Source organism: Aristolochia californica, unplaced genomic scaffold, assembly GCF_029961685.1.
Source record: "Aristolochia californica isolate CCGP_79_NKW_82.1479 unplaced genomic scaffold, dmAriCali1.0.hap1 SCAF_9, whole genome shotgun sequence".
In the NCBI taxonomy this organism is placed as follows: domain Eukaryota; kingdom Viridiplantae; phylum Streptophyta; class Magnoliopsida; order Piperales; family Aristolochiaceae; genus Aristolochia; species Aristolochia californica.
In genome coordinates this window covers 7,354,706-7,379,465 of record NW_027182290.1, presented here as the reverse complement: position 1 = coordinate 7,379,465, position 24,760 = coordinate 7,354,706, and the positions used below count along the sequence as shown (strand labels likewise).

Here is a 24,760-nt window from a genome sequence, read left to right as displayed (position 1 = left end):
CTGTCTTTAATATGCAAGTTGCGCCTTCGCTAATAGGTCAATCTTTTGGCGCAATGGTTAGTAACATGGTATCAGAGCAGGTTGGTCTCGAGTTCGAGTCCCACTCCCCCCGTTTTTTTCGTCCCCACATAGGTGGGACTTTGTCTTTGGCCGTCCCCGTATAGGTGGGATTGTGCATTTGCATTTGTACACGGGTGTTCCCCGTGCGGGGGAGTGTTGGAATAGGCCTGTCTTTAATATGCAAGTTGTGCCTTCGCTAATAGGTCGATCTTTTGGCGCAATGGTTAGTAACAAGAAGAAGACGAGGAAAAGAGGGGATAGCAAGAGAGGAGAAGATGGGGAAAGATTATAGCTCTTTGGATTGAATTAATCCTCCCCCTTAAGCTTTATTTATAGTAGTAAAAAATATAATAATTACCAGTATACCCTTCACCCTAAAGGTGTGAATAAGAGACAAAACATAACGGGTTTTTACATTAATGCCATCGAAGCTTGACCATATTTTCTAACACTCCCCTTCAAGCTGGTGGTGATAAGACATCATACATGCCCAACTTGGTATATGTAGTGGAGAGAAATTTTGAGTCGATTGGTTTTGTGAGTATATTAGCAAGTTGGTTGTGAGAAGAAACATATGTAAGAGATATAATTTCAGCCTGTAGCTTTTCTTTGATAAAGTGACAGTCCACCTCAATATGATTAATTCTCTCGTGAAAGACTAGGTTGGAGGCAATGTGGATTGCAGCTTGATTATCATAATGGAGTTCCATTGGTCTGCCATTGTTGAAACCCAACTCTTCCAAGAGGGATTTAACCCATAGAAGTTCACTTACTGCATGTGTCATAGTTCTATATTTTTCTTAGGCACTGGATCTTGCAACTACATTTTATTTTTTACTCCTCCAAGTCACCAAGTTACCTCCAGTATCCGGAAGTGGACTTTCTATCATCTTGAGATCCATCTCAATCTGCATCGGTGAAGCCTAAAATGAATTTGAATTAGAGTTTTAAAGTGAGTGGGAGTTGAAATTTTCATAAATTAATCAATGCAACAAGTGAGGGGGGTGTATTTTTGAAACCACCATATATTTAAATTTAATTTATTCCTTTAACACTTATCATTTTAAATAAAAGTTTGTTATGATAAAAAAAAAGGAGGACAACGTTGGACTGTGGTCTCAAGATCCAAGTGCACTAATTTTAGTGATAACAAGCCTGGATAATTAATCATAGCATACAAGTGTAATTTTTGTAGCAAAGAAGGGCAAATTTTCATAAAATGACAAAGAAGTCAACCATGTAGAAAAGAGCCAACCGCTTTAGCAGGGGAGCTAAAATGTTGAAGCGTTAAAGCCCAAAGAAGTCGAGCATACAGGTAGTAGTTGACCACAATGAACCAAAGAAAGTAGAGTTGACTACTAAAAATAGTGAGTTTTGACTTTATTTTTTTTGAAAGATGTAACCTGAGTATAGTGGCAATGATGTAAAATGTCTTTATTTCTTGTCATTTTCCTTCCTTCTTTAGGTAAAGGGCCTTGATATAATTTATAAGATGTTCAATATTATAAATACATGTTTAGGGGGAGGATTAGGGACGCAACTCAAACCCTAATCCTTCTTTCCCTTTCTCAAACTCTCTAGCCATTTCCCACTCTCTCTCTTTCCTCACTTCTCCCTGCTCTCTTCTTCCTTCTGTTCTTTCTTTCCTTCGGCCTCTCATCTTCCCTTGACTAATCAATCCACATTCTTCATCATATGATCCTAAATCCAACATGGTATCAGAGCTATGGATTTAGGATTCCGAGGCTAATATGGTGTTAAGTGTAAGTTTTTTACTAAGCATCATGAGGAACTCTTGTTGGTGAAGTACGAACTCTATTTTGCACAAAGATAAGTTCTTTTCTCTCCTCTCGTTGATGAGATGTTAAATATTTTTTGGCCTTGAAAGAATGATTTATATATGAAACATTTCATCCAATTTGGATAGGAAGTTGAGTATTTATATGTCTTATACTCTAGCATAAGATTTCAGTGCTCGATTTGTTTTGAATCTTGCAAGTTGATAAACAGATTTGTAAGTGCTCGGTTTAAGCATAGAAGTTTGATTTTCTCTCCTAGGAAAATATACGTTGGATGAAGATTTGATCGTCCTTTTTTTGTATGTATGGATTATCATGATCAAAGCATGATTGAATTCGTTGAAGACTGCTTTATGATGATATTTGTGTGGTTTATTTTCTAACAGAGCTCAATGAAGGCTATTTTCTAATTCCTAAAAGGATAGTTTTTTGTAGAAAAAATTTACTGGTCTTTGCAATGGTTTTTTGGGGATTATCTTACCAAAAATTGTTTGAGGAGAAAAGGTAAGATCAAGCTGTGATTTAATCACAAAGTTAGCGCGCTTTGTATAAAAGGCAAGTCATATTTTTTCTTAGAATTTTTCGAGAGGAAAGTTTGAAAAAAGAAAGTATTGTTGTACATCTATTTTAAGGCTTCTTATATTAGATTATTCTCTGGAATTTCTTTACTAAATTATTTAAGGAAAGAAGGAAGTTAAAGATTGCGATCCTTTATTGCTAGTTGGTGTAGGTGACATAGAAGGAAAGTATCCTTCTTTAGAAGATACTCTCTAAGTTGTCCAAGATCCCTTGAGATTTCACTTTATTTTATAATTATTTCTTAATTAAGAAAGACTTTGAAATCAATATTATATGATTTGGATCAACATGTGGAGTAAAATCTCCTTAATTATGTGCATGATTAAGGCCTTGGTTTGGTTTGGCTCGGTTTGAATTGTTGATTGCCTCGGTTTGGTTTCCTCTCTTCTATTATTGGTTGGTTGATATAGTGCATTGAATATTCATTAGTGATTGGTGAAGATTTTAAGAATATGGGTGGTAAAAGTGACTTAATTAAGATTACCGCTATACCCTTGAGAGGGTTATCAAATTACTTAAGTTGGGCCTAGTTGGTTAAGAGATTCCTTTTCACTAGAGATCTCTTACGAAATTTGACTAAACCAACTCCACCCATAGATGAGGAAGATAATTCTTATATTAAATGGCTCCAAAATGACACACTTGTCATTAGTTGGCTAATTAACAGTATGGAGGAACTTGTGGCAAATAATGTTGTCTACCTTGAGACTGCAAAGAAACTATGAGACGCTTGCTCCAAGTTGTACTCTGGCACCGAAAATTTAGAAATTATATGATGTGTTTTCAAAACATGTTTAATACAAAATAAGGAGAGAACTTGCATGAATACTTGGATAGGTTTAGAGGGCTGAATTGGGAGTAAAAAAATGTTCAGCCTTACTCTACTAACATCTCATTTCAAGAAAAGCAACAAGAGGCCGTAGTAGCTGCTATTTGTTTGGCCAAATGTGGAAAAATCATAACTTCTTAGCTCCTCAATACTTTCATATTTTGATGATATAAGTGTGAAAGTCCTAGCCAAGAGTACTTCCCAGGATGTCACCCATCCTAGAATTACTCTCGCCCAGCCCATGCTCGCTTAACTACGAAGTTCTAAGTTAGATACCTAACCAATACAACCTGAAAAGACTAGCCGTTTAAGGTGCGGAAAACCAAGTACCTAACTCAGACCACAAACTCTAACAAGAGTGGACGGAACTACTCTGACACCCGCCCTACCCATTCTGGAGCCGCTTCTCACGGGATACGAACGCGGGCCGTCCCCGCCCATTCTGGAGCCGCTTCTCACGGGATACGAACGCGGGCCGTCCCCGCCCATTCTGGAGCCGCTTCTCACGGGATACGAACGTGGGCCGTGGCGTGCCTAGCTCTGATACCATGTCAAAGTCCTAGGCAAGAGTACTTCCCAGGAGGTCACCCATCCTAGAATTACTCTCGCCCAGGCTTGCTTAACTACGAAGTTCTGAGTCAGATACCTAGCCAATACAACCCGAAAAGACTAGCCGTTTAAGGTGCGGAAAGCCAAGTACCTAACTCAGACCACAAACTCTAACAAGAGTGGACGGAACCACTCTGACACCCGTCCCCGCCCATTCTAGAGCCGCTTTTCACGGGATACGAACGTGGGCCGTGGCGTGCCTAGCTCTGATACCATGTCAAAGTCCTAGGCAAGAGTACTTCCCAGGAGGTTACCCATCCTAGAATTACTCTCGCCTAGGCTTGCTTAACTACGAAGTTCTGAGTCAGATACCTAGCCAATACAACCCGAAAAGACTAGCCGTTTAAGGTGCGGAAAGCCAAGTACCTAACTCAGACCACAAACTCTAACAAGAGTGGACGGAACCACTCTGACACCCACCCCGCTCATTCTGGAGCCGTTTCTCACGGGATACGAATGCGGGCCGTGGCGTGCCTAGCTCTGATACCATGTCAAAGTCCTAGGCAAGAGTACTTCCCAGGAGGTCACCCATCCTAGAATTACTCTCGCCCAGACTCGCTTAACTACGAAGTTCTGAATCAGATACCTAGCCAATACAACCCGAAAAGACTAGCCGTTTAAGGTGCGGAAAGCCAAGTACCTAACTCAGACCACAAACTCTAACAAAAGTGGACGGAACCACTCTGACACCCACCCCGCCCATTCTGGAGCCGCTTCTCACGGGATACGAACGCGGGCCGTGGCGTGCCTAGCTCTGATACCATGTCAAAGTCCTAAGCAAGAGTACTTCCCAGGAGGTCACCCATCCTAAAATTACTCTCGCCCAGGCTCGCTTAACTACGAAGTTCTGAGTCAGATACCTAGCCAATACAACCCGAAAAGACTAGCCATTTAAGGTGCGGAAAGCCAAGTACCTAACTCAGACCACAAACTCTAACAAGAGTAGACAGAACCACTCTAACAATAAGTTCTACTCTACTATAGATACTAGACTCCTTTTCCACCCCTTAGGCTGAGATATCTTCCGATATGTACTCAGGTAATAGGGGGTACAAACTCTAACAACATATAGCGCGGTAGAAATTATAGAGGAGAGAGAGGAAGAAGTGGTAGAGCTAGTTCAGGTCCTTCGAGGACTTATAATCAGGTGTGCACTCAATGTGGAGGATTAAATCATCTAGTGGGTAGTTCTTGGAAGTTACATGGCAAGCTAAATTGGGTTACTACCAATCAGGCCTCGGTTAATAATAATAAAAAGAATATAGAAAAAAGAGCAATCGAAAGGGAAGAAGACTGTCTCAGATGATGATTTTGAATTATTATAGAGGATTAAAACATTGATGGTATCTACATCTTCCTCCACTACTACTACTACTACCATTGTCTCTTATTTCTTTCTACCACTTCCTCCGCTTCATCTTGGATCATTGACTTAGGGGCCTCCGTGCATCTTACAGTTAATAAGAGTCTTTTACATTCTATGACTCCATGCTTACCAGACAAGTTTGTTATCATAGCAGATGGATCTCAAACCAAAGTTCTTGGGAAGGGATTCTTCTTTGATACTCCCACACTTCTGCTTACTGATGTCTTATTTTTTGCCCCATTCCCATTAAATTTGTTGTTAGTTAACAAAGAAGTTTAATTGTTCTATCACCTTCTTACCTTCTTAGTGTTTTTCAGGATATAGCAACAAAGCAGGTGATTGGTGGAGGCCATGAACAAGGGGGCCTTCATTACTTGGACTTGCCTTTAGTGACTGCAGTTTCTACTTCTCAGACAAAGGCACAATTATGGCACAATAGATTTGGCATCTATCAGCATCATTACTTCAACATTTGTTTCCTTCTTTGAAATCTTTGTTTGGTCAGAATTGTGAAGTGTGTCAGTTGAGAAAACACTAGAGGACTACATACTCTCCTCGAGCTGAACTTAAAGGTGTTGCTCCTTTGTTCTTGATTCATTCAGATGTATGGAGACCATTGAGTGTTTCAAATATTTCTCAAGTTAAGTACTCCATTACCTTTGTCAGCGATTTTACTCAATTTTTATTCAGGAATAGGTCTGAAATCCTTTCTATATTAAAATCATTTCATGCCATCATCTCAATCCAATTCAGTGAAAAGGTTAAAGTACTTCACTCCAATAATGCCAAAGAATACCTATTAGGAGATTTTCAATCCATTTGTAAGGATAATAGCATTATCCATTAGACCTCATGTATTTACACCCCTAAAAAAATGGTGTAGCCAAAAGAAAATATCGTCATCTTTTTTAGGTAGCTCGTGGCTTCCTTTACTTGATGAATGTGTCCTAATTTTATTGACCTCATGCGATTCTTACAACCTATTTTCTCATTAATATGCTATCATCCTCGGTATTTGGTCATAAGTCCCCATATTCTTTGTTATTTCGAGATGAGGACCCTTTTCCCTTTCCTTTGAAGGTATTTGGTTGCAGTTGTTTCGTGCATGTCACATCCCCACAAAAAAAGTAAGTTGGATCTGAAGGCTATTAAGTGTATCTTTTTGAGTTACTCACGCACCCCAAAAGAATATGTTATCTATAACCCCTCTCTTTGAAAGTTGGTTGTCTTAAGGGATGTAACTTTTTTTTTAAGAGAAATCCTTTTATTCCTCAAAGGATGTTCCTCCAGGTCTTTCATCTATTTATGTGGCCCTAAAGTCTGTTAAGCCCCTTGATGTGGATCTCTCTATTCAACCCCCTGAAGAATCGACCAATACCATACTTGTGGGGTTTATGGATCCTTCTAAGGTAAGTCCATCTTCCTCTTTTGTATTTGGTCTACCATTTGATGCTAGGCCCATAGCTCTTCATTAGAAACCTAGGACTTGTACTAAGCCCTCTACTTCTTATCCTATATCAAATTTCATTTGTCACTATTGTTTGTCTTCTTCTTAATGTCAATTCCTTGCATCTATCTCTTTTGTATCTATCCCACAATCGTAGCAACATGCTTTGAGACATCCAGGATGGAAGGTAGCAATGGAAGAGGAAATGAATGTTTTATATGCGAATGAGATATGGACCTTGGTTCCTCTTCCTTCTAGAAAGAAACTTGTGGATTGTAATGGGTTTTTACTATTAAGTACAATCCATATGGTTATGTGGCCCTTCTCAAGGCCTGTCTAGTATCAAAGAGATACACTCAGTGCTATAGAGTCTATGATAAGGAAGCTTTCTCCCCTATGGCCAAGTTAAATTCAGTATGATCTTCTTATCATTTGCTGCAAATTCTTCTTGGTTGGTATATCAACTAGATGTGAAAATAGTTTCTTAAATGGTGATATTAACGAGGAGATCTATATACATCAACCACCTAGTATTGTGGTTGAGGGGGAATCGATATGCAAATTGAGAAAATCTTTATATAGTTTAAAACAGTCTCCTCAGGTTTGGTTTGAAAACTTTAGCCAAGCAATATTGCGGTTTGGATTCAATAGTTGCTCAGTAGATCATTTCATCTTTGTAAAGAATACATTAAAAGGCAATGTATTACTGGCGGTTTATGTAGATGATATTGTCTTGACTGGCAAAGATGCAAATAGTATAAAAGAAGTCAAAGCGAAGATATGTAAAGAATTCAAAATAAAAGACCATGGACTTCTGAAATATTTTTTAGGTATTGAGGTCTTCGATTCAAAGCATGGGATTGTCTTATCTAAGAGGAAGTATGTTCTTGATCTACTAGAGGACATAGGGATGATGGGATGTTGACCGACAGATACTCTTATGGATGCTAACACAGAGTTGTGTGCAAGATCTAGTGAATGTGTGGATGTGAGTAAATATCAAAGACTTGTGGAAAGACTCATTTACTTACAGTGATCAGACCAGATATATCATATGCCGTAAGTGTGGTTAGTCGGTATATTCATAAACCACAACTTACTCACTGGCAAACTCTGGAGAGGATTCTTTAATATTTAAAAGCAACTCCAGGCAAGGGATTTCTATATAAATATCATGGTCACTTCAACATTGAAGAATTTGCAGATGCAGATTGGGTTGGATCACCTGATGACAAGAAGTCCATTTATGGGTATAACATGGAGAGAACTTGGTTACGTGGAGGAGTAAAAATAGAATGTGGTTGCAAGATCCAATACTGAAGCAAAGTACAAAACTATGACCCATGCAGTCAGTGAGCTTCTATGGATCAAATCCCTCTTTACTGAATTAGAGTTCCATGAAGAAGCTCCTATGAAACTTTATTGTGACAACCACGCAACCATCCATACTTGCTTCAAATCCAGTCTTCCATGAGAGAATAAAACATATTGAGGAAGACTAGCATTTCACATGAGAAAATTTTCAATGACATTATATCTCTCAGACATGTTTCATCACAAAGCCGGTCACATCTAAGGTACATTCCACTATATGAGGCAAGTTAGGTATTTATGATGTTTTCTCTCTCCCAGCTCGAGGGAGAGTGTTGAAAAATGTAATTAGAGTATAGTGGCAATGATGTAAAATGTCTTTATTTCTTATCCCTTTCATCCTTTCTTAGGGTAAAGGGCATTGATGTAAATTTTAAGACGTTCAATATTATAAATACATGTTGAAGGGCAGGATTAGGGAAGTGACTCAAACTCTAATCCTTCTTTCCCCTTCTCAAACTCACTATTTCTCTCTTTTCTCTCTTCTTCCTTCTCTGCTTTCTTCCCTTCAGCCTCTCAACTTCCCTTGACTGATCAATTTTCGTTCTTCATCACGAGATCCTATATCCAACAATTTTGTAATCGACCACATGAAAGGAGTTGAGAAATTTCTCCTTAGGAAATTTGAAGGAGTCCACCACTTTAGCAAGAACTAATACCAAGAGTCAACTATTGAAAACAATGAGTTTTGAAGTTTAATACGGAGTTGACCATTTGGATCCAAAAGAAGCATTTTAGATGTAAAATGGAGTCAAGCACATGTGATGTAGTCAACTAGTTTATCACGGTAGACAAGCAAAAGTCGATTGTTAGGAATTAGAAGCCTTGATTCCAAACTAATGAGAGCAATAATAATAATCACATAAGAAGAAAAAAGCAAGCACGAAAATACAAAAAAATTTATATAAGTTAACCTCAAGGTAAGACTATGTCCTGTCTTCCACTACTGCAGTAATCCACTATGAAGATGAAATAGTTTATAAGATAAATCGTGCACGTACAGGTGTTTTCTCTAACCTCTTTCGGGCCGCAACTCAAAATTGTTCTCTGATGATAAAACTTTAACAACGGTGTCCTCAAATATAAAGAGAAAACTAGGGCTCCCCCAAAATAAGGTTGATCCGCGTACCGACTTAGCATAAGGCATTAATTAGGCTCTACAACTTAACATCGACCACTTGGAATGATTCTATTACATATGATTGTCAAAAATGAGAAAGGAGTCAACCACACCCATGAACTCTATGACACATTACATTAAATTCGTGTTGCATACTTTTAAGCCTAGATCCATGTGTTGTAGGTTCCAATATGATACAGGTGACCTAATATTGTGTTTAGTAAAAAAATAGAATTTAATGGACATTTTTCCAAAACCTTTGGACTTAGATTTTACCTAAAGACTAATTTTTTTTTTAACATTAGAGAGTTCTTTTATTTAACCAAAACTCGTCCCAAATAGTTCAAAACTTTTGGTATAGGGATTTTCAAAGTTCTCAAGCCATCTCACACCATTTGAGAAATTTCGGCCTCCTCCAAAGCTCAGAATGAAGTCTAATTTGATATTTTTTCTCCAATGAGATTAGTATTTCAATGTTTCTTTATTTAAATCTTGATTGAATGCTTAATTCTCTCATGACTGAATATGTGCCTTGTGATTACAAAACCAATATTTTATTGAGCTTTTGTAATCTTGAGTGGTTATTTGATTGACTTCCATACAAAACCAGTTTTGCAACCTTTGTTGAGCATTTTATTTTCAAATCATTAGATCATAGTGATGTTGAATACTCTGTCAGATTCACCATAAGGTTGTTGTGCATTTATATGATTTCTTAATATCTACCTATTAAGAGGCATTATAAAACTACATTTGGAAAGAAAGTAATCTTTACAATTGTAAAACCAATCAAGACAAGAATAAATTGATTGGTTGCTATTGAAAATTTCTTTGTGGGTCTAGGTAATTGCACCTAGTTTCTATTAACTATTAGTCTCAGACATTAGACTAGCAATGTAATTTGGACCCTTTAGGTCTACTATTATAGAGGTTGTTTGGCTTTGACTTTAATGTATTTAATTCTGAAATGCAAAAAATCTTGGTAGTCAATGTAGTAATCCTCTAAGAGGGTTCTCAACCATTAAAAAGTACCAGTATATTTGTGGTTGATTCCTTTGTTTATTGTTCGAGTTGTTTAATTTGATTAGGAACTTAAAATAGCCATTGAACCTTGATAAACAAATTCACTCCACACCCCCCCCAAAGTATCACGTTGGATTAATCTCCATGGGTCTATAGTTTCTCCCATGTCATCCACAGTGGATTTGCTAATGAGTTTCTTAGGTGCAACTATAATACCATCTATATGACTTGTAAGACCACACCTATGTATAAGGTTGCTCTGTAAAAAGTAATCACTGTTATTTAGCACCAAAACATTGATGTAGACAGAAGGAATGTGTGCTAGCTATTGCAAAAGAACCTGGCCTAGCATATGCAAAAACGAAATCTATGCCCACTTGGTTGGGCCAACTTCCTGGGCATTTGGTACATTCCATGTGTTTAAAGGGTCGATTGGATGAATTTGAATGGTGAAAATGGTGTTTTTCTATATGTATCTCTCAGCATGCTATGAAAATGATGTAAATGAAAAGATGCCCCACACTAAATCTTAGAGAAACTTGTATGTGGTCTGAAGATTAAACAAAGAATGCTGAAAAACAGTCTCGTTTCCTTCTAAACCATGTGACGGACCAACCAGTCTTTCTCTATCCGACTATATATAAAAATAGTTAACGAAATTGGGCTGGAGGGAGAATCCATTCAATGCAGATGACAATCCGGCATCTCGGAGTTCTTATCCTGTTCTCGTTCCTGACGTTGGACACAGTTCTTTCTCGGCCAGCTCTTGATAAAGCTGCAGTCCATGCAGACTCATCTTTCCAGTTCCTCCAGCACCTGATGAGCTGCCACAAGGGAGAAAATTTGAAAGAAATCCACCAACTCAAGCAGTATCTCCGTCGATTCGGATACATGAGTTACGTAGACTACAACACCGAAGCCGGAGTTGCAGCTGATGATGACACATTCGACGAACTCCTAGAGTCTTCTCTCAGGGCTTACCAACGAAATTATAATCTAAAGGTCACCGGGATTCTCGACTCACCGACGGTGCAACAGATGATGGAGCCAAGATGTGGAGTTCCGGACATCGTAAATGGCAGCACGTCAATGCTATCTGGCAAGAAGCGTCGTATTGAACCTACCGGTATAAACCCCGTAGCTCTCTATTCGTTCTTCCGTAACCAGATATGGCCAACTTCCAAGACCCACCTCACCTATGGCTTCCTCCCAGGCAACCTTATTATTGACAGGGGTAAGTTCAGTTCGGTCTGTCGTCAAGCTTTCGCCAAATGGTCAGCCGTGTCCCATTTCACGTTCGAAGAAGTTGAAGATTACAGAGGCGCTGACATCAAGATAGGGTTCTTCAGGGGCGCTCACGGGGACGGCGCTGATTTTGACGGCCGCGGAGGTATTCTGGCTCATGCCTTCGCCCCCACCGCGGGAATTTTCCATTTGGATGGCGACGAGAGCTGGTCCACTGATCCCAATGCAGACGAAACCGATTTAGAGTCCGTGACCATTCATGAGATCGGGCACTTGCTTGGGCTCGGCCATAGCTCCGTTAGAGACGCCGTCATGTACCCTAGCATTCCCCGTGGCGTTAAGAAGCTGAATCTTCATGGGGATGACATTGCTGGTATACGTGCTTTGTACAATCTCTGAAACTCGAAAATGATTCCATTGATTTGAACTTCAAAATATACTGGAAAAGACCAAGGCAAAGATCTTGCACTGATGAACTACATTTTCCATTGATTTGAACTTCAAAATATACTGAATCTTACTCTAGAGAACTACATTTTCTTTTTTTTTTTTGGGGGGGTGAAAAAGTAGACGAACTACTTTCTGATTGTGACAATTAGTGTGATTTTGGTGGTTCGGGTTTGAGCTTTCTTGCAAGAAAACCCTGCGGAAACATGCAAGTAAGCAATGGGTTACGATAGTGGAAAAAACGTAAAATAAGAAAGGAATATACATTACCTAGATACCTAACCAGTACAAATTTGTGTTGCTGCATCTTTCTTGCAGAAGCATCCGAGTATTAAATTCTTTATGTAGTTACGTTTCAGTATGTAAAGGCAATGAAGGCTGTTCATCAACCTTGAGATCATGAACGGCTATAAATACTTTCTTATACTGAAACTCTCAGAAAATCTCAACTTACGCCAAGTCAAAAGATTGGTTTATCAGGTTCATATTGGATACAAACGAACTTAATGAGTGCTATACTTTACTGATCTATTAATGAATTTAACTGTAAACTCTGCCACATGAGCCTTATCCACGGATTTTAATTATCAAAATAACCTTGAAAGTATTATATTTTTATATGAATATTAAATTTTTTTAATAGCTTTGTGGATTTTTTAATTTGTTTTTTCAATAGTAAAAATATTTTAAGGATAATTTTAAAATAAGGCATCCTTATATAACATAATTCCAAATACAGTCATCTAAATCATATCGTATTTTCAAATACGGTCTAATTTCGAATACAGTCAATAAATAAAAAAATGCTAGGGGTAAGATAATAATATCATAAATTTTCATAAATCTTGTTAAACAAAGGGGTGTCACTTCCTTAATGGAGGAGGGAGCACGGTAGCCCCTCTTCTCTATCTCTCACACTCTAGCAAAAAAATGGAAGAAGAGAGAAGGCCCCATTGCCTCTTGTCATCAACACGGGAAACGGAACCTCCCCTCCTTCTCATGCCAATCTTGGGGCAAAAAAACAAGGGTAGAGGCTGCACTCCTCTCCCATTCTGCTCCTTGCATTACAATTTGACAATGTTAAAATTGCTCCATTTTTCCCTTACTTAAAATAAAGAAAAATAATTTCTTCTCTTCTCCTTCTTGTCTAATTGTTATGTTGGTCAGAGGCCACCACATCAAAATTTGTAGACATCGAATTTTCATTTTTGAACATAGATCAAAGGCTGCGAGGACCTCCTCCTTTTCTACACAGGGAGTTAAGCCCGACCTCATCCTGTGATGGAAGATGGGGTGGCCCCCTCCCCACTTTTGATCCCTACTTAAATAGACAACAAAGGCGGGGATGGAGATTGCCCCTCACCCTGTTTTTTTGCATAGGGAGGGTCTCCATCCCTTGTTTCTTTACTAGATGGCAGCATACGGGCTCTTTCTAGAGCAGAAAAGGGGGGAGAGGGAGGCAGGGGGTACATAGGCCCCCTCCCTCTCTTTTATGCTCGGGGAGGGGTTCCTACCCCTCCTACCAATGACGAAAGGGAGGGTGGAGCCCTTCCCCCTCTTTCGTGAAAAATGTTGAATGTTAAATCTTAGGATTCCATTGTTATATCTTTGGAAGACCTTTAGATAGGAGAAAGAAGGAGAAAAGAGAGTGAGTGAAGGTGTGAGAAAAGGAGAGGAGAAGAGAGAAAGATGAAGACTTTGGGTAGCTCACATGGAGATAAGAGAAAATGAGAATTAGGGATTTTCAAATATCCCCCTAACTCCTCTTCTTGCTTTATATAAACTTATTGAGGTAAACAATTACTTAAGCGCCTCTTCTTACAAGTGCCAAAAATAATGACTGAACATATAGTAAATTATAATAATACCAATCTCCTACATATCTTTCAATACTCTCCCTCAAACTGGTGCAAACATATCAATAACGCCTAGCTTGAAACATGTGATACTTAGTGGTCTAGGTACAATGACTTTTGTAAAATATCAACAACTTGACTTTGAGAGGAAACGTATTTAAGGCATATGAATCCAACTTGTAATTTTTCTCTGACAAAGTAACAACCAATCTCAATATGTTTCATTTTTCATGAAAGATTGGGTTGGATGCAATGTATATGGCCGTTTGATTATCATTGTGGAGTTTCATCATATTATCTTTGCTTAATCCAAGTTTTTGAGAAATAATTTCATCCATACAATTTTACTTACTGCATAGGCCATGACTCTTTATTCTGCTTCTAACTCCTCTAAGTTACTAAGTTAGTGTTAAATTTCTGGAAAAGAGAAATACTTCACTAACTTGTTCTAATTTGAGTCCAATGTGCTTCTATTTATAATACAGGAAACAAGTAGAATCCAATTACAATTAAATTATCCATGTCTTAGTTACACCCAAAGTCAAATACTACAAGATAAGTCCTAACATAATTAAACAACTAAACATAAATAGAAGATTAGCATAGTTAAAACACCTTTAACTTAGTCTTTTATATGTGACCTTCTTCCATGAGACTCGTCTTAGACTCCACCATATTAATTCTAGCTCCGTGAGACTTCGTGTTGTGAGAGTTACGTAAGACTCTTCCATACCTGCTCTTCAACAGTTAGGTCCAACCAATGTGCAATAACTTGAGGTAGATTTCTTGTTATTTGGAGAACTAGCCCAATCATCATCTACAAAACTTTCAATATCAATATGTTCATGACATTTCTACAAAGGACTTTGTCTATGAGATTTCTTCAATTACCGAGGGATTCTCTCCAAGGCTTGCCAATGAGTACTTTAAGATTTATACATATATTGTCTAACAATTCTTACTACAAAACCAATGTCATGTTTGGTGATAGTAAGTTATATCAATTTTCCTACCAATCTATGCTACCTTCCACAACTACATTTTCTCCTGAATTAGAACATAGTTCCACATTAGTGCCCATGGGTGTGTCTGTAGGATGACTCTCCAACATCCTGTGCTTCTTTCAATAAGTCAAGCATATATTTCCTCTATGATAGGACAATGACATACCTGGATTGTAGTACTTCAATCCCGATTAAGTATTTATAAGGGAGTCCCAATTTTTTTTTGTCTTGAACTCTGTCCAAAACCCTTCTTTCACTTGGTCGATGCCTTCTAAATCACTTCCTATCATAATGATATCATCTACATACACAACTAGAAGGACAACTCCCTTGCTAGTCTGTCTTAAAAACACTCAATTATCCACCACACATCTTTTAAAACCAAATCATAGCATTACTATCCTAAAATTATCAAACCATGCTCTCAGTGAATGTTTCAGCTCATACAAAGATTCATAATTTACACACCAACTCCCCCTCAATCACAAATGGTCTAAGCAGATGAAGAGGGAGAAGTACCCAAAAAATAGACTTATGACAGTAGTTAGAGCAGTAGCTGAGGTGGATTGGAAAATAAACTTAATTTTTTTAAGCAATTCAAAATCCTCATCAATGAAGGCCTGTTTTCTTCTTTTTGACTCAAAATTCACTTCGGTCTTAACTGCAATACTGGTGGAAGCTTGGTTAGTAGTAACTCATTTCAGTTTTCTATGTATTTTCTCCACATGTCTCAACTAGATAGTTGCTTCTCTGCAATAAGTTCACATCCGATTCTGATTTTCTATTCTCTAGGGACCTTGATTAGTTATGTTGCCTCTTCCTCTACCACCCCTTATTATTTCTTCCTTAGCCTTTATTATTTGTATTTCTTCCCCTACTCAGGGAGTACATGCTGATGAGATATTTCTAGGAGTGGCCTAGAATGTATTTGGGATTTGGAGCATGGTAGTACGTCATCAAATGAAGGTAATGCAATAGAGTTAAGAATTTGAGTTTTAACCACTTCAAGATATTGTTTTATATTTACAAGGCCGATGGGAGCCATTAATGGTTCCCTTGGCTTCTCTTGAACTATAATGTTGGCAAAGTATGGTTGGGAAAATTTTCATTCTTGCATAAGGCCTTTTAATCTTGAATAGTAATCATGCACAATCTCCCATTGTCTAGTATCATACATTATATGAAAAACATCATACAACTTTTGCAAACTATCAACTCTCGAGTAAAGTTTTGCACAAGTTTCCAAACAAGTTATGTCGTTTCAAGGAGGACCAAATTATTTGCTACACTCTCCTCCATATTGTTAATCAACTAACTAATGACAAGACTTTCTTCTTTAAACCATTTCTCATATATAATATCTTTCGCATCAATAAGAGGATGAGGCTTCACCAGATGATCGGATAGTCTCAAGTAATAAAAAACCTCTTAATAGGTTTAGACCAGTTCAAGTAATTTGACAAAACTTTCAATGGAATGGTAGTAACCTTTAGTAACTCACTCATACCAACCATATGTCAAAAACTCTCCGTAGCTATGAGTACTGTATGATTAGTCTTGACTAACCAAATTAATAAATCTATTCAAGATATGCAACCAATGAGAGCATAATAAGTTCATAAACTTACTCTTATGCGCAAGGGATGAAGGTATGTCCTTATCGAGGAATGACTCAAAACAGAAAACTCAGTTCGTGTAGGCTGACTCGAGAGGAAACCAAACAATCTTATCGCTGTTGTGTTGGGGTAAGCTGACCCAAGAGGAAACCAGCAATCTTTTTGTTCTTGTGTCCGCATTCAACAAGGATTTAAACTTGCATCGTGGGGCTGCACCAAGAACGTCTTAGTGCAGTAAGTAATAAGGTTTCCTTGTTTGAGAAGGATTAAAAAACTTTAACTTCAATGGACTGCACCTGAGAGCAATTCCAGTTCAGATAGGTCATGACGACCCATGTTCTTCTAGATCTCAAAATGACATTGCATTGGGAATGAGTTTTCAAAATATCCTTAGAGACCCTTCTCTGAATTCCACTTAACATTACTATGACATTGGAAGAAGAACACAGCACAGCGATTCGATCTATACAGTTGCTGCACTGTAAGACTTCTGCACGTAGAACCCAAGAACGGCAGTAATCATGATGGAGGCCAAGAAGGAAGAAGAATGATACCTTCTAGGCAGCAAAACCAAGCCATTTCTGTTACAATGCTCTCGGGCTGTACAGAAAAAAAGGAAAGCAACAAGTCTAGTATACCAAGGTAACGTGCATGCAAGGGAAGATATTCAACGTTAATTTTCATTAAGTTTCATGGAACATAATGGCATCTGAGATGTCACACACGTCTGATGTGTATTCTAAACATCAAGCATGAAAAACAAATAACAAAAGATTGAGCTGAAAACTTATCTAATCCTATCAACTACAACTTCTTCAAAGTTGTCCCTTGCAGCCTTTAATGTAAAATTGAGTAGATACACATTTGGAATCCTAAAGCCTCTGCTATAATACCTTATTAAATCTTAGGATTCCATTATCGAACCTTAGGAGCCTTCGAGTGAGAAGAAGGTGAGAAGAGAAGAAGAGAGAGCGAGAAGGGTTCAAACTAAAGGAGAGAAGGAGAGAGCTCAAGTGATGGGAGAGAATGAGAAAGAATTAAGGTTTCAAAGTAAAGCCCCAATCCTCACCTTCAAGCTTTATATAATCACAAACCAGTGAAACTTTTCATATTTACCCTTTAACCTATGAGCTGGAAGTAACGACTGAATTTAAAGAATAATTACAAACATGTCATCCTTCTTCTTGTCTTTTAACATTAAATTTATTTAGAATGATAAATGATTTATTACAATTTTAATGAAATATTATGATAATAGTAAAAACTATGATACTCAGCTTTCGGGTTTAATAATAGTAATATCATATAATATACCAATAATAATTAATAATAATATAATAATAATGATTTGTGTTGATAATATAATATAATAATTAATTCTTCATTTTTATTGTATAATAGTTATTCATTTATTCTTCATTTTTATTGTATATGGAGGTTACATAGTGGGGCTTTAGATGTAAGTAATGAATAATGAATTTTTTTAAGTAATGAAGTTCTTTATAATTATTTGCAATTGTATCACCCTTTATATCATGTAATTGTGTATAATATTAAAAATAAAATTTTATTATTATTATCAAATCAATTATAGTTAAAATGAGTGTCTTAACTTAAATAAAACAAAATATATTTATCTTTAAACCAATACCTTAAATATTTTAACTTAGAGATTGAAATAAAAAAAATTAACTTAACTTTTTGTTAATAACGAAATCTTCTATATTAAAAAATAATTATTGTTATAGCTATTGTATCCTATTTTGCTCCGCCTCTATAGAAATCCATTTCAGTTCTTGGAGAACTGCATTGAAATCCCACAACTATCGGAAAAATTAGGGTTTCTGGAAAAAAAACTTTTAGAGCAATATTAAACATGTTAACTCTGGAATTACTGGTGTTTTGGAATTTAATTTCAATTATAGAGCAAATTCCTATACACTAACCCCCATTAAATTATCAAGGGAGGATGCCTTGCCCTCTATCCCATGTATTTTGAATATTGAACACCAGCCTTAGCAAAAAATGGTTACATAATTGGTTCATATTATCCAAATTATGAGACTCCTCAAAGTAATATGAACGTCCTCTATGTTGAACATTTCATCGCCCAATCTCACATTTTTGCTATTTATGAGAAAACACAAATACATATGAAAAGATAAAATAGACATGAATTTGTAATATAGAAGTGATATGAATTTGTAATAAATCAAAACACTCTTAGACCAAAGTCTACCTAAGGTATGTAGATACACTTACCCTATTTTATTTAATCATCAAATAAGTCATTTTATCTATTGAAATTTAATATCATAGAAATTATTAAAAGATACGTAATTTTAAGATATAACTTAATGATAAATACAAAATTTTATTTTATATAAAAATATAGAATATCAAAATTTATGCTAATTAAACAAATTTGAGGAAATTTTTCCATGAGGGAAATTATTTTTTGTGTCCAATCATTTGAAATATTTTTAATAATTTATTTTTTATATAATTATTATTATATATATTAAATTTTTTTAAAACTTTTTGGATTCAGATGTTAAATTTAATGTAAATTTCCTAAAAGTACTTTCGGTTTAATATTTAAAATATTTTTATTTCATAAACAACTTTGGGTTTAACAAAGAAATGTGTCAACACCTTTAATTTCAAAGTATTTAAATTAATTAATTTTTAATTTTTTTAATATTTTATATTAGGATTTTAAATTTATTTTTAAAATTATTTATTTTAATATATTATATTATTTTTATTTCATAAAAAATTAGGAAATTTTCATAAAATAAATTGAGGAAAAATTTCGAAGATGGAAATTTTTAAAAAAACTTTTTGGTTCGTTTTTTTAAAATATTTTTAAGTAACTTAATACTTTAAGTTATGTAGTATTATTATTAATATTTTAACTAAAATTAATTTTTTAATATTTTCAAACTTTCAATTCAAATTTTATTTCAAAAACTTATTTAAATAATTTTAATATTTAACATTAATTTGGTTTATATCAATAAACTTAAAAAAATTATATTATTGAATGATACTTTTGTCTAAATATAATTTATAGATTTAATCACTGAATTGTTTCACCAAAACTCCAAAAAAAAAAACTCCTTGGGTAATTGATTATTATCCTAAAGAATCGATTAACCTATATACCTTCATAGGAGCAAGTACAAACTTAGCAAATAATTTATTTTAATCTGATTAATAAGTGAAGATTCTTACTATCAAAGAATAGAAAATAATGAACGTCAATACGCAAATATTCCACTGATAGATAATAACAAAAGTATGACCATTAAATATTCTCCACTTTGGACAATATGATACAACCTTTCTCATGTATGAGTTATCTCTCTTTGAACCAAGTTGAGCTACATCATATTCCAACTGCTAAAACGTCACCCATGTGTAGGGGTAGCATGACTAGTAATTAAGGAAAACTTTCATAAAGATTACATAAAATTAAAATTGTACAAGCTGGTGTATATCCTCTTACGTTTTTTTCCTTTTGAAGCTTGTAGCCCTAAGGGCATTGTAGTCATTGTAAAGACCTTCCCATAGCTATAAATATAACCTCAAGGCATGGGGTAGAGCATTCAATCCTCCCCCTCTTGGTTCAAAATCGACCCTTACTCCTGTCTCTCTTTTCCTCTTCTTTGTCTCCCTTAGTTTCTTCTCCTTCTCTGCCCACTAAATTGAACTCTCTCTCCTTTTCTCCTCTTTTCTTCCTCTTCTATCTTCTCTTAGACCCTGTAATTATGTGAAAATGACCCTAGAAATCAACATAGTATAAGAGTTAATGATCTAGGGACTTGTTTGAAAGCTACTCAACATTATTCCTTTGGAGGAGATTGAACTCGTTGAAGGAAAAACCATGGCTTGTCAAGCATGGCCAGTGTCTTTTTGCTAAAGATAAGTTCTTCTTTCTTGTGAATTTTGATTTAATTGAGTTTTATTTTAAAGATGATCAATGAGTTCTTTTTTATTAAATCCTCTTTAAAATTCCGTTTTTGCTTCATCCCAAGCAAGGAGCTCATTTTTTTTCTTAGACTGGAAACCTCCCCTCAGCCCCTTATTGCCTCTTTTATCTCAGCCACTTTTCTCAATTAAGAATCATTTTTTTCAGCCTTAAAAGGTCCCTAAAAAACATGGTGGCTCCTCCTTTTCTTTTTGGAAACTTAATTTTTTCTATGATTGGCATTCCTTCTTGAGTTAAGATATTTCCTTTTGAGTTCTTTGTACTGTTTAAACACAATTTCCTAAATTAAATCCTAGAATTCGTGGGGCTTCTAATTAGGGGTCGTAGTCTCTCTCTTTTGGAAAAAAAATGGAGAGAACAAGAAATTATGGAAACTTATCATACTCTTACTTTCCTTCATTGCACTTAATTTAGCAAGTGAAACATTCATTTTGTTAGAACTTTCCAAATTTATCTTTTTGAATTTATCATTTTTTTTTAAGAAATCAATGGTTGAGTCATAAGAAGCCAAATTATGGCTGAAAATAGTTACTTTCCCTCTCTGGGTCTTAAAAACACTGAATTTCTTAAAATAGCCACCATATCTCTTAAAGGGCTTCAAACTACCTTTCTTATTACAAAATATCTTGTTGATCACCCTATCAAATCTTCTCCACCACTTAATGAGAAAGATGCAAATTACAAAAAGTGGCTCAAAGAAGACACATTAGTCAAAAATTGGCTAATCAAAAGCATGTAAGGAAGTGTGGCTAATAATGTTGTGTATCTTGATACAACAAAAATTAGGGATACATGTGCAAGCATATATTCTAGTATTAATAGTCTTCAAAGACTTCATAATTATTTTCAAGCCATGAACACTAAAAACCAAGAAGGCAACCTTAATGAATTTCTTAAAAATTTAGATGATACATGCAAGAGGGAAGTTGGCTCAACCATACTCTTCAAACAAGGCCACTCAAAAAAAAAAAAAAAAAAAAAAAAAAAACTATATGACTTGTTTGGAAAAAAATTTCATAGACAATATGAAGCCATGTTTAAAACTAACAAAACCTTAAATCCTCAGTTCTATAGTTGAGCCTTTGATGATATCTGAGCTGCTATATATCAAGTCCCAGTCAAAGAAGAGTCAATGACTCAAGATCAAAATCACTTAGAGATCTTTGCCATGTTTTCTCAAGGTAAAGGATCCCCTAATACTTCAAGGGGACAAGGAAGAGTTGAAATAGGTCGTGGTGATTTTAACAAAGGTCGAGGTATGTCTGATCCTCAGATTCCTACTCTTGCACCTATTGTGACTTGTTTAATCATGAATGAGACAAGTGTTGAAAACTTCATGACCGGCCATCACATATGAAGCAAGTTAGTGAACCAAAAGAAGTCTAGTCTCAAAAACATAAAATCCTCATTGAAGAGGATTATGAAATCTTCCGAAGGTTGAAAAGTATGCTCATTACCACTCCTACCACCTCTATAGCCACCATAGGTATGCCACCTACTATCCTTTGTGACTCTTCTCCTTCTTGGATCATTGACTCAATGGCTTCTGAACATTTTATTGGGAAGATTGATAACCTTTCTAAAGTCTCCCTTTGTCCTACTCTGCAGTTTGTTTCCATTGCATATGGATCTCAAACAAAAGTTCAAGGGATAGGTGTTTCAAATCCTTCTTATTCTCTACCTCCATCTGGTGTTCTTTTTGTTCCTCAATTTCCTTTTAAGTCTTATGCCGATTAGTAAACTTACAAATAAACTTGAAAGCTTTGTAACCCTTTATGTTTCTCATTGTGTCTTTCAAAACTACTAGGCCAAATAAGTGATTGGTGGACAGCATGAGAAAGGACTTTACTACCTTGACACATAGCCTCTTTGAACCCTTGTCACTATGGATTAACAGTCAATCCAATGGAACAATATCCTAGGTCATTCGTCTTTACCTATTTGACAAACACTTGTTCCAAGTTTACATTCAATCAAAATTTATTAGGTGAGTTTTGTCAATTAACCAAACATCATATAAGTGTTTTTTCTTCTTATCCATATAAATCAAGTGATAATCCTTTTTCTTTAATTCATTTTGATGTATGGGGACCTCTTAATATATCAAATATCTCTCCTTCATGATATTTTGTTACATTTGTTGATGATTATTCTTGCGTCACTTGGTTATTTTTAATGAAGGATCACTCAAAAGTACTTAGTATTTTTATCCCATTCCATGCCATGGTAGAGACTCAATTTTAGAAAACAAATAAATGTATTTCGATTCAATAATGCTAAAGAGTACATCTCTCACCCATTTCAATCATTTCATAAATAGAAGGGCCTTACTCACCAAACATCATGTGTCTACACACCTCAACAAAATGGGGTAACTAAAATAAAAATAGGCACCTTATAGAAGTAGGTCAATTCCTCTTATTTTTTTATGAATGTTCCACAATTTTATTGGTCATATGTTGTTTTCACTACTTGCTATTGTTGGGCCCATGTGGCGTCTCGGGGGGGAGGGGGGTGAACTGAGTTTTTACAAAATGAAACTTAAGTGTGCAAGAGTTTAAGTAATTAAAGAATGCAAGTATAGAGAGAAAAATTCAGACACTACAAATAACATCAAATGTTTTATTATCGATGTTCCCATGCTTGGAAAATTCCACTAATATCAGCTCTATTAGCTTGGAATTTACAAGAAAGATATTTTGGTTCTCTTTCAATCCAAGTGTATGCCCAAATACACGATTACAACACAATTTATCCAAAAGATTAGCTAGATTCTAGCTCTTGCAAACCTTTCTATCTAGATTTGAATAAGGTTCTAGATAAACCTATCAAGAAAATGAAATTTACACAATAAAGAAAAACTTACACCCTATAAATTTGTGGAGAGATAACCTTCTCCTTCAAATGTCCAAGCCTCCAACCTTTGATACAATATGGTGATGGATAGGAACTTGACTATATGTATTGCAAGGAATGGAATTTGAGAAATGATAGAATGTTTTTTGCAAAATAGAACTCTTTCTTTCTCAAAATAGGACTTAGGAAGGGCTTTCAATTGTTTGAGAAAAGAATGTAGTATGTATGCCAATAAAAGCTTATTAAATTCTCAAAGGGATGTTGGTGGGGTATTTAAAAGTTCCCCAAGCCAATCTTTTGCCGGTTTGCAAAAAGATGACTTTACATTGATCGATCATTGTAAAGTATTGATTGATCAATTGTGTGTAACGACTACATTTTTTGTCATAAAATGACTTTTGATAGATGGTATGATCAATCAATATCCTCCCTTTGGTTTGATAACTTAAGTTGATATATCAATGTACAAGGTATGATCGATCAGTCAGAATTCCCATTGGTAGTGAATAACAAGTATGATCAACCAATGCCCTTTCTATGATCGATCATGTTTTATGTCCCTAGTTGGAAAAGTTATGTATGATCGATCAATTTCTGGAGGGTGATCAGTCAATCACCATGATTTTTCATTGCCTGGAGAATTTTGATTGATTAGTTCGCTAGGGTTGATTGATCATGCTTTATAGCATAGTTTGGCCATGGTCTGGCTGATCAATCAATCATCATGAATTTTCATTACTTGAACAATTTTGATCGATTAGTCCACTGGGGTTGATTGATCATGCTTTATAACATAGTTTGGCCATGTTCTAGTTGATCGATCACTCAATCTTGATTAATCAATCATACTTTATATTTTGGCCTGTGCACTTCTATTTGATCAATCATTAGCAGATGTTGATCGATCAATTCACAGTTCACTAAGTGGATTTTTAAAGCATGAATAAAAGTGATCATAAGTGACTCTAACTTGTTTGAAATGTGTGTATCCTTTGGCAGAATATGTAGAAATTCAAATATGACCTAAAGCATCAACAATTTTCATTGTACCTAAAGTTTGGAAGGTTTGGGGCTGCTTTCTTAAATAAACTATTTTTTTTTATTTTCATGACTTTTAAACTTGTTGGAAGATGGGCTCAAGTCCACACAACCAAAGAAGGCCCACACAATGATGGCATGATAGTAAATAAAGAGTCATCTTAGGCATTGATGTAATTAGTTTAAGTTTTAGGGGCATAATTATAATATTATATTTTCATATCTGCAAATTGAGCTTTGGGGGGAGGGTTAGGACACAAGTCCATAATCTCCTCATGTTTTCTCTCCACCATGTCGTCTCTCTTTTTCTCCATGAACTAATCCATGGAGTTCTGAAAATAAACATGGTATTAGCGCATTGATTTTTAGGACTCGTAGCTATGATTTTTTTTGAATTCCAAATTGCTCGGTTCTTTGCACCCTCAATCTTTTACTCGGATAATTTTTTGATGTTATTTTCTTCTCATTTTAATCTGTTGATTCTATTATTTTCAATTTGTT

At 35.7% G+C, this 24,760-nt stretch overlaps 1 protein-coding gene across 1 annotated transcript; it reads left to right on the top strand.

Moving 5' to 3' along the window:
• The first annotated feature begins 10,893 nt into the window (after window positions 1-10,893).
• LOC137940605 (metalloendoproteinase 5-MMP-like) lies at window positions 10,894-11,847 on the top strand. Its single transcript, XM_068785760.1, has one exon. It carries the CDS (start codon window positions 10,894-10,896, stop codon window positions 11,845-11,847), a length of 954 nt encoding a protein of 317 aa, XP_068641861.1.
• The last annotated feature ends 12,913 nt before the right edge of the window (window positions 11,848-24,760 follow it).

What these genes read in the sequence shown, in the direction of transcription:
- LOC137940605 (XM_068785760.1), top strand. Translation starts at nt 10,894, where the DNA reads ATGACAATCCGGCATCTCGGAGTTCTTATCCTGTTCTCGTTCCTGACG.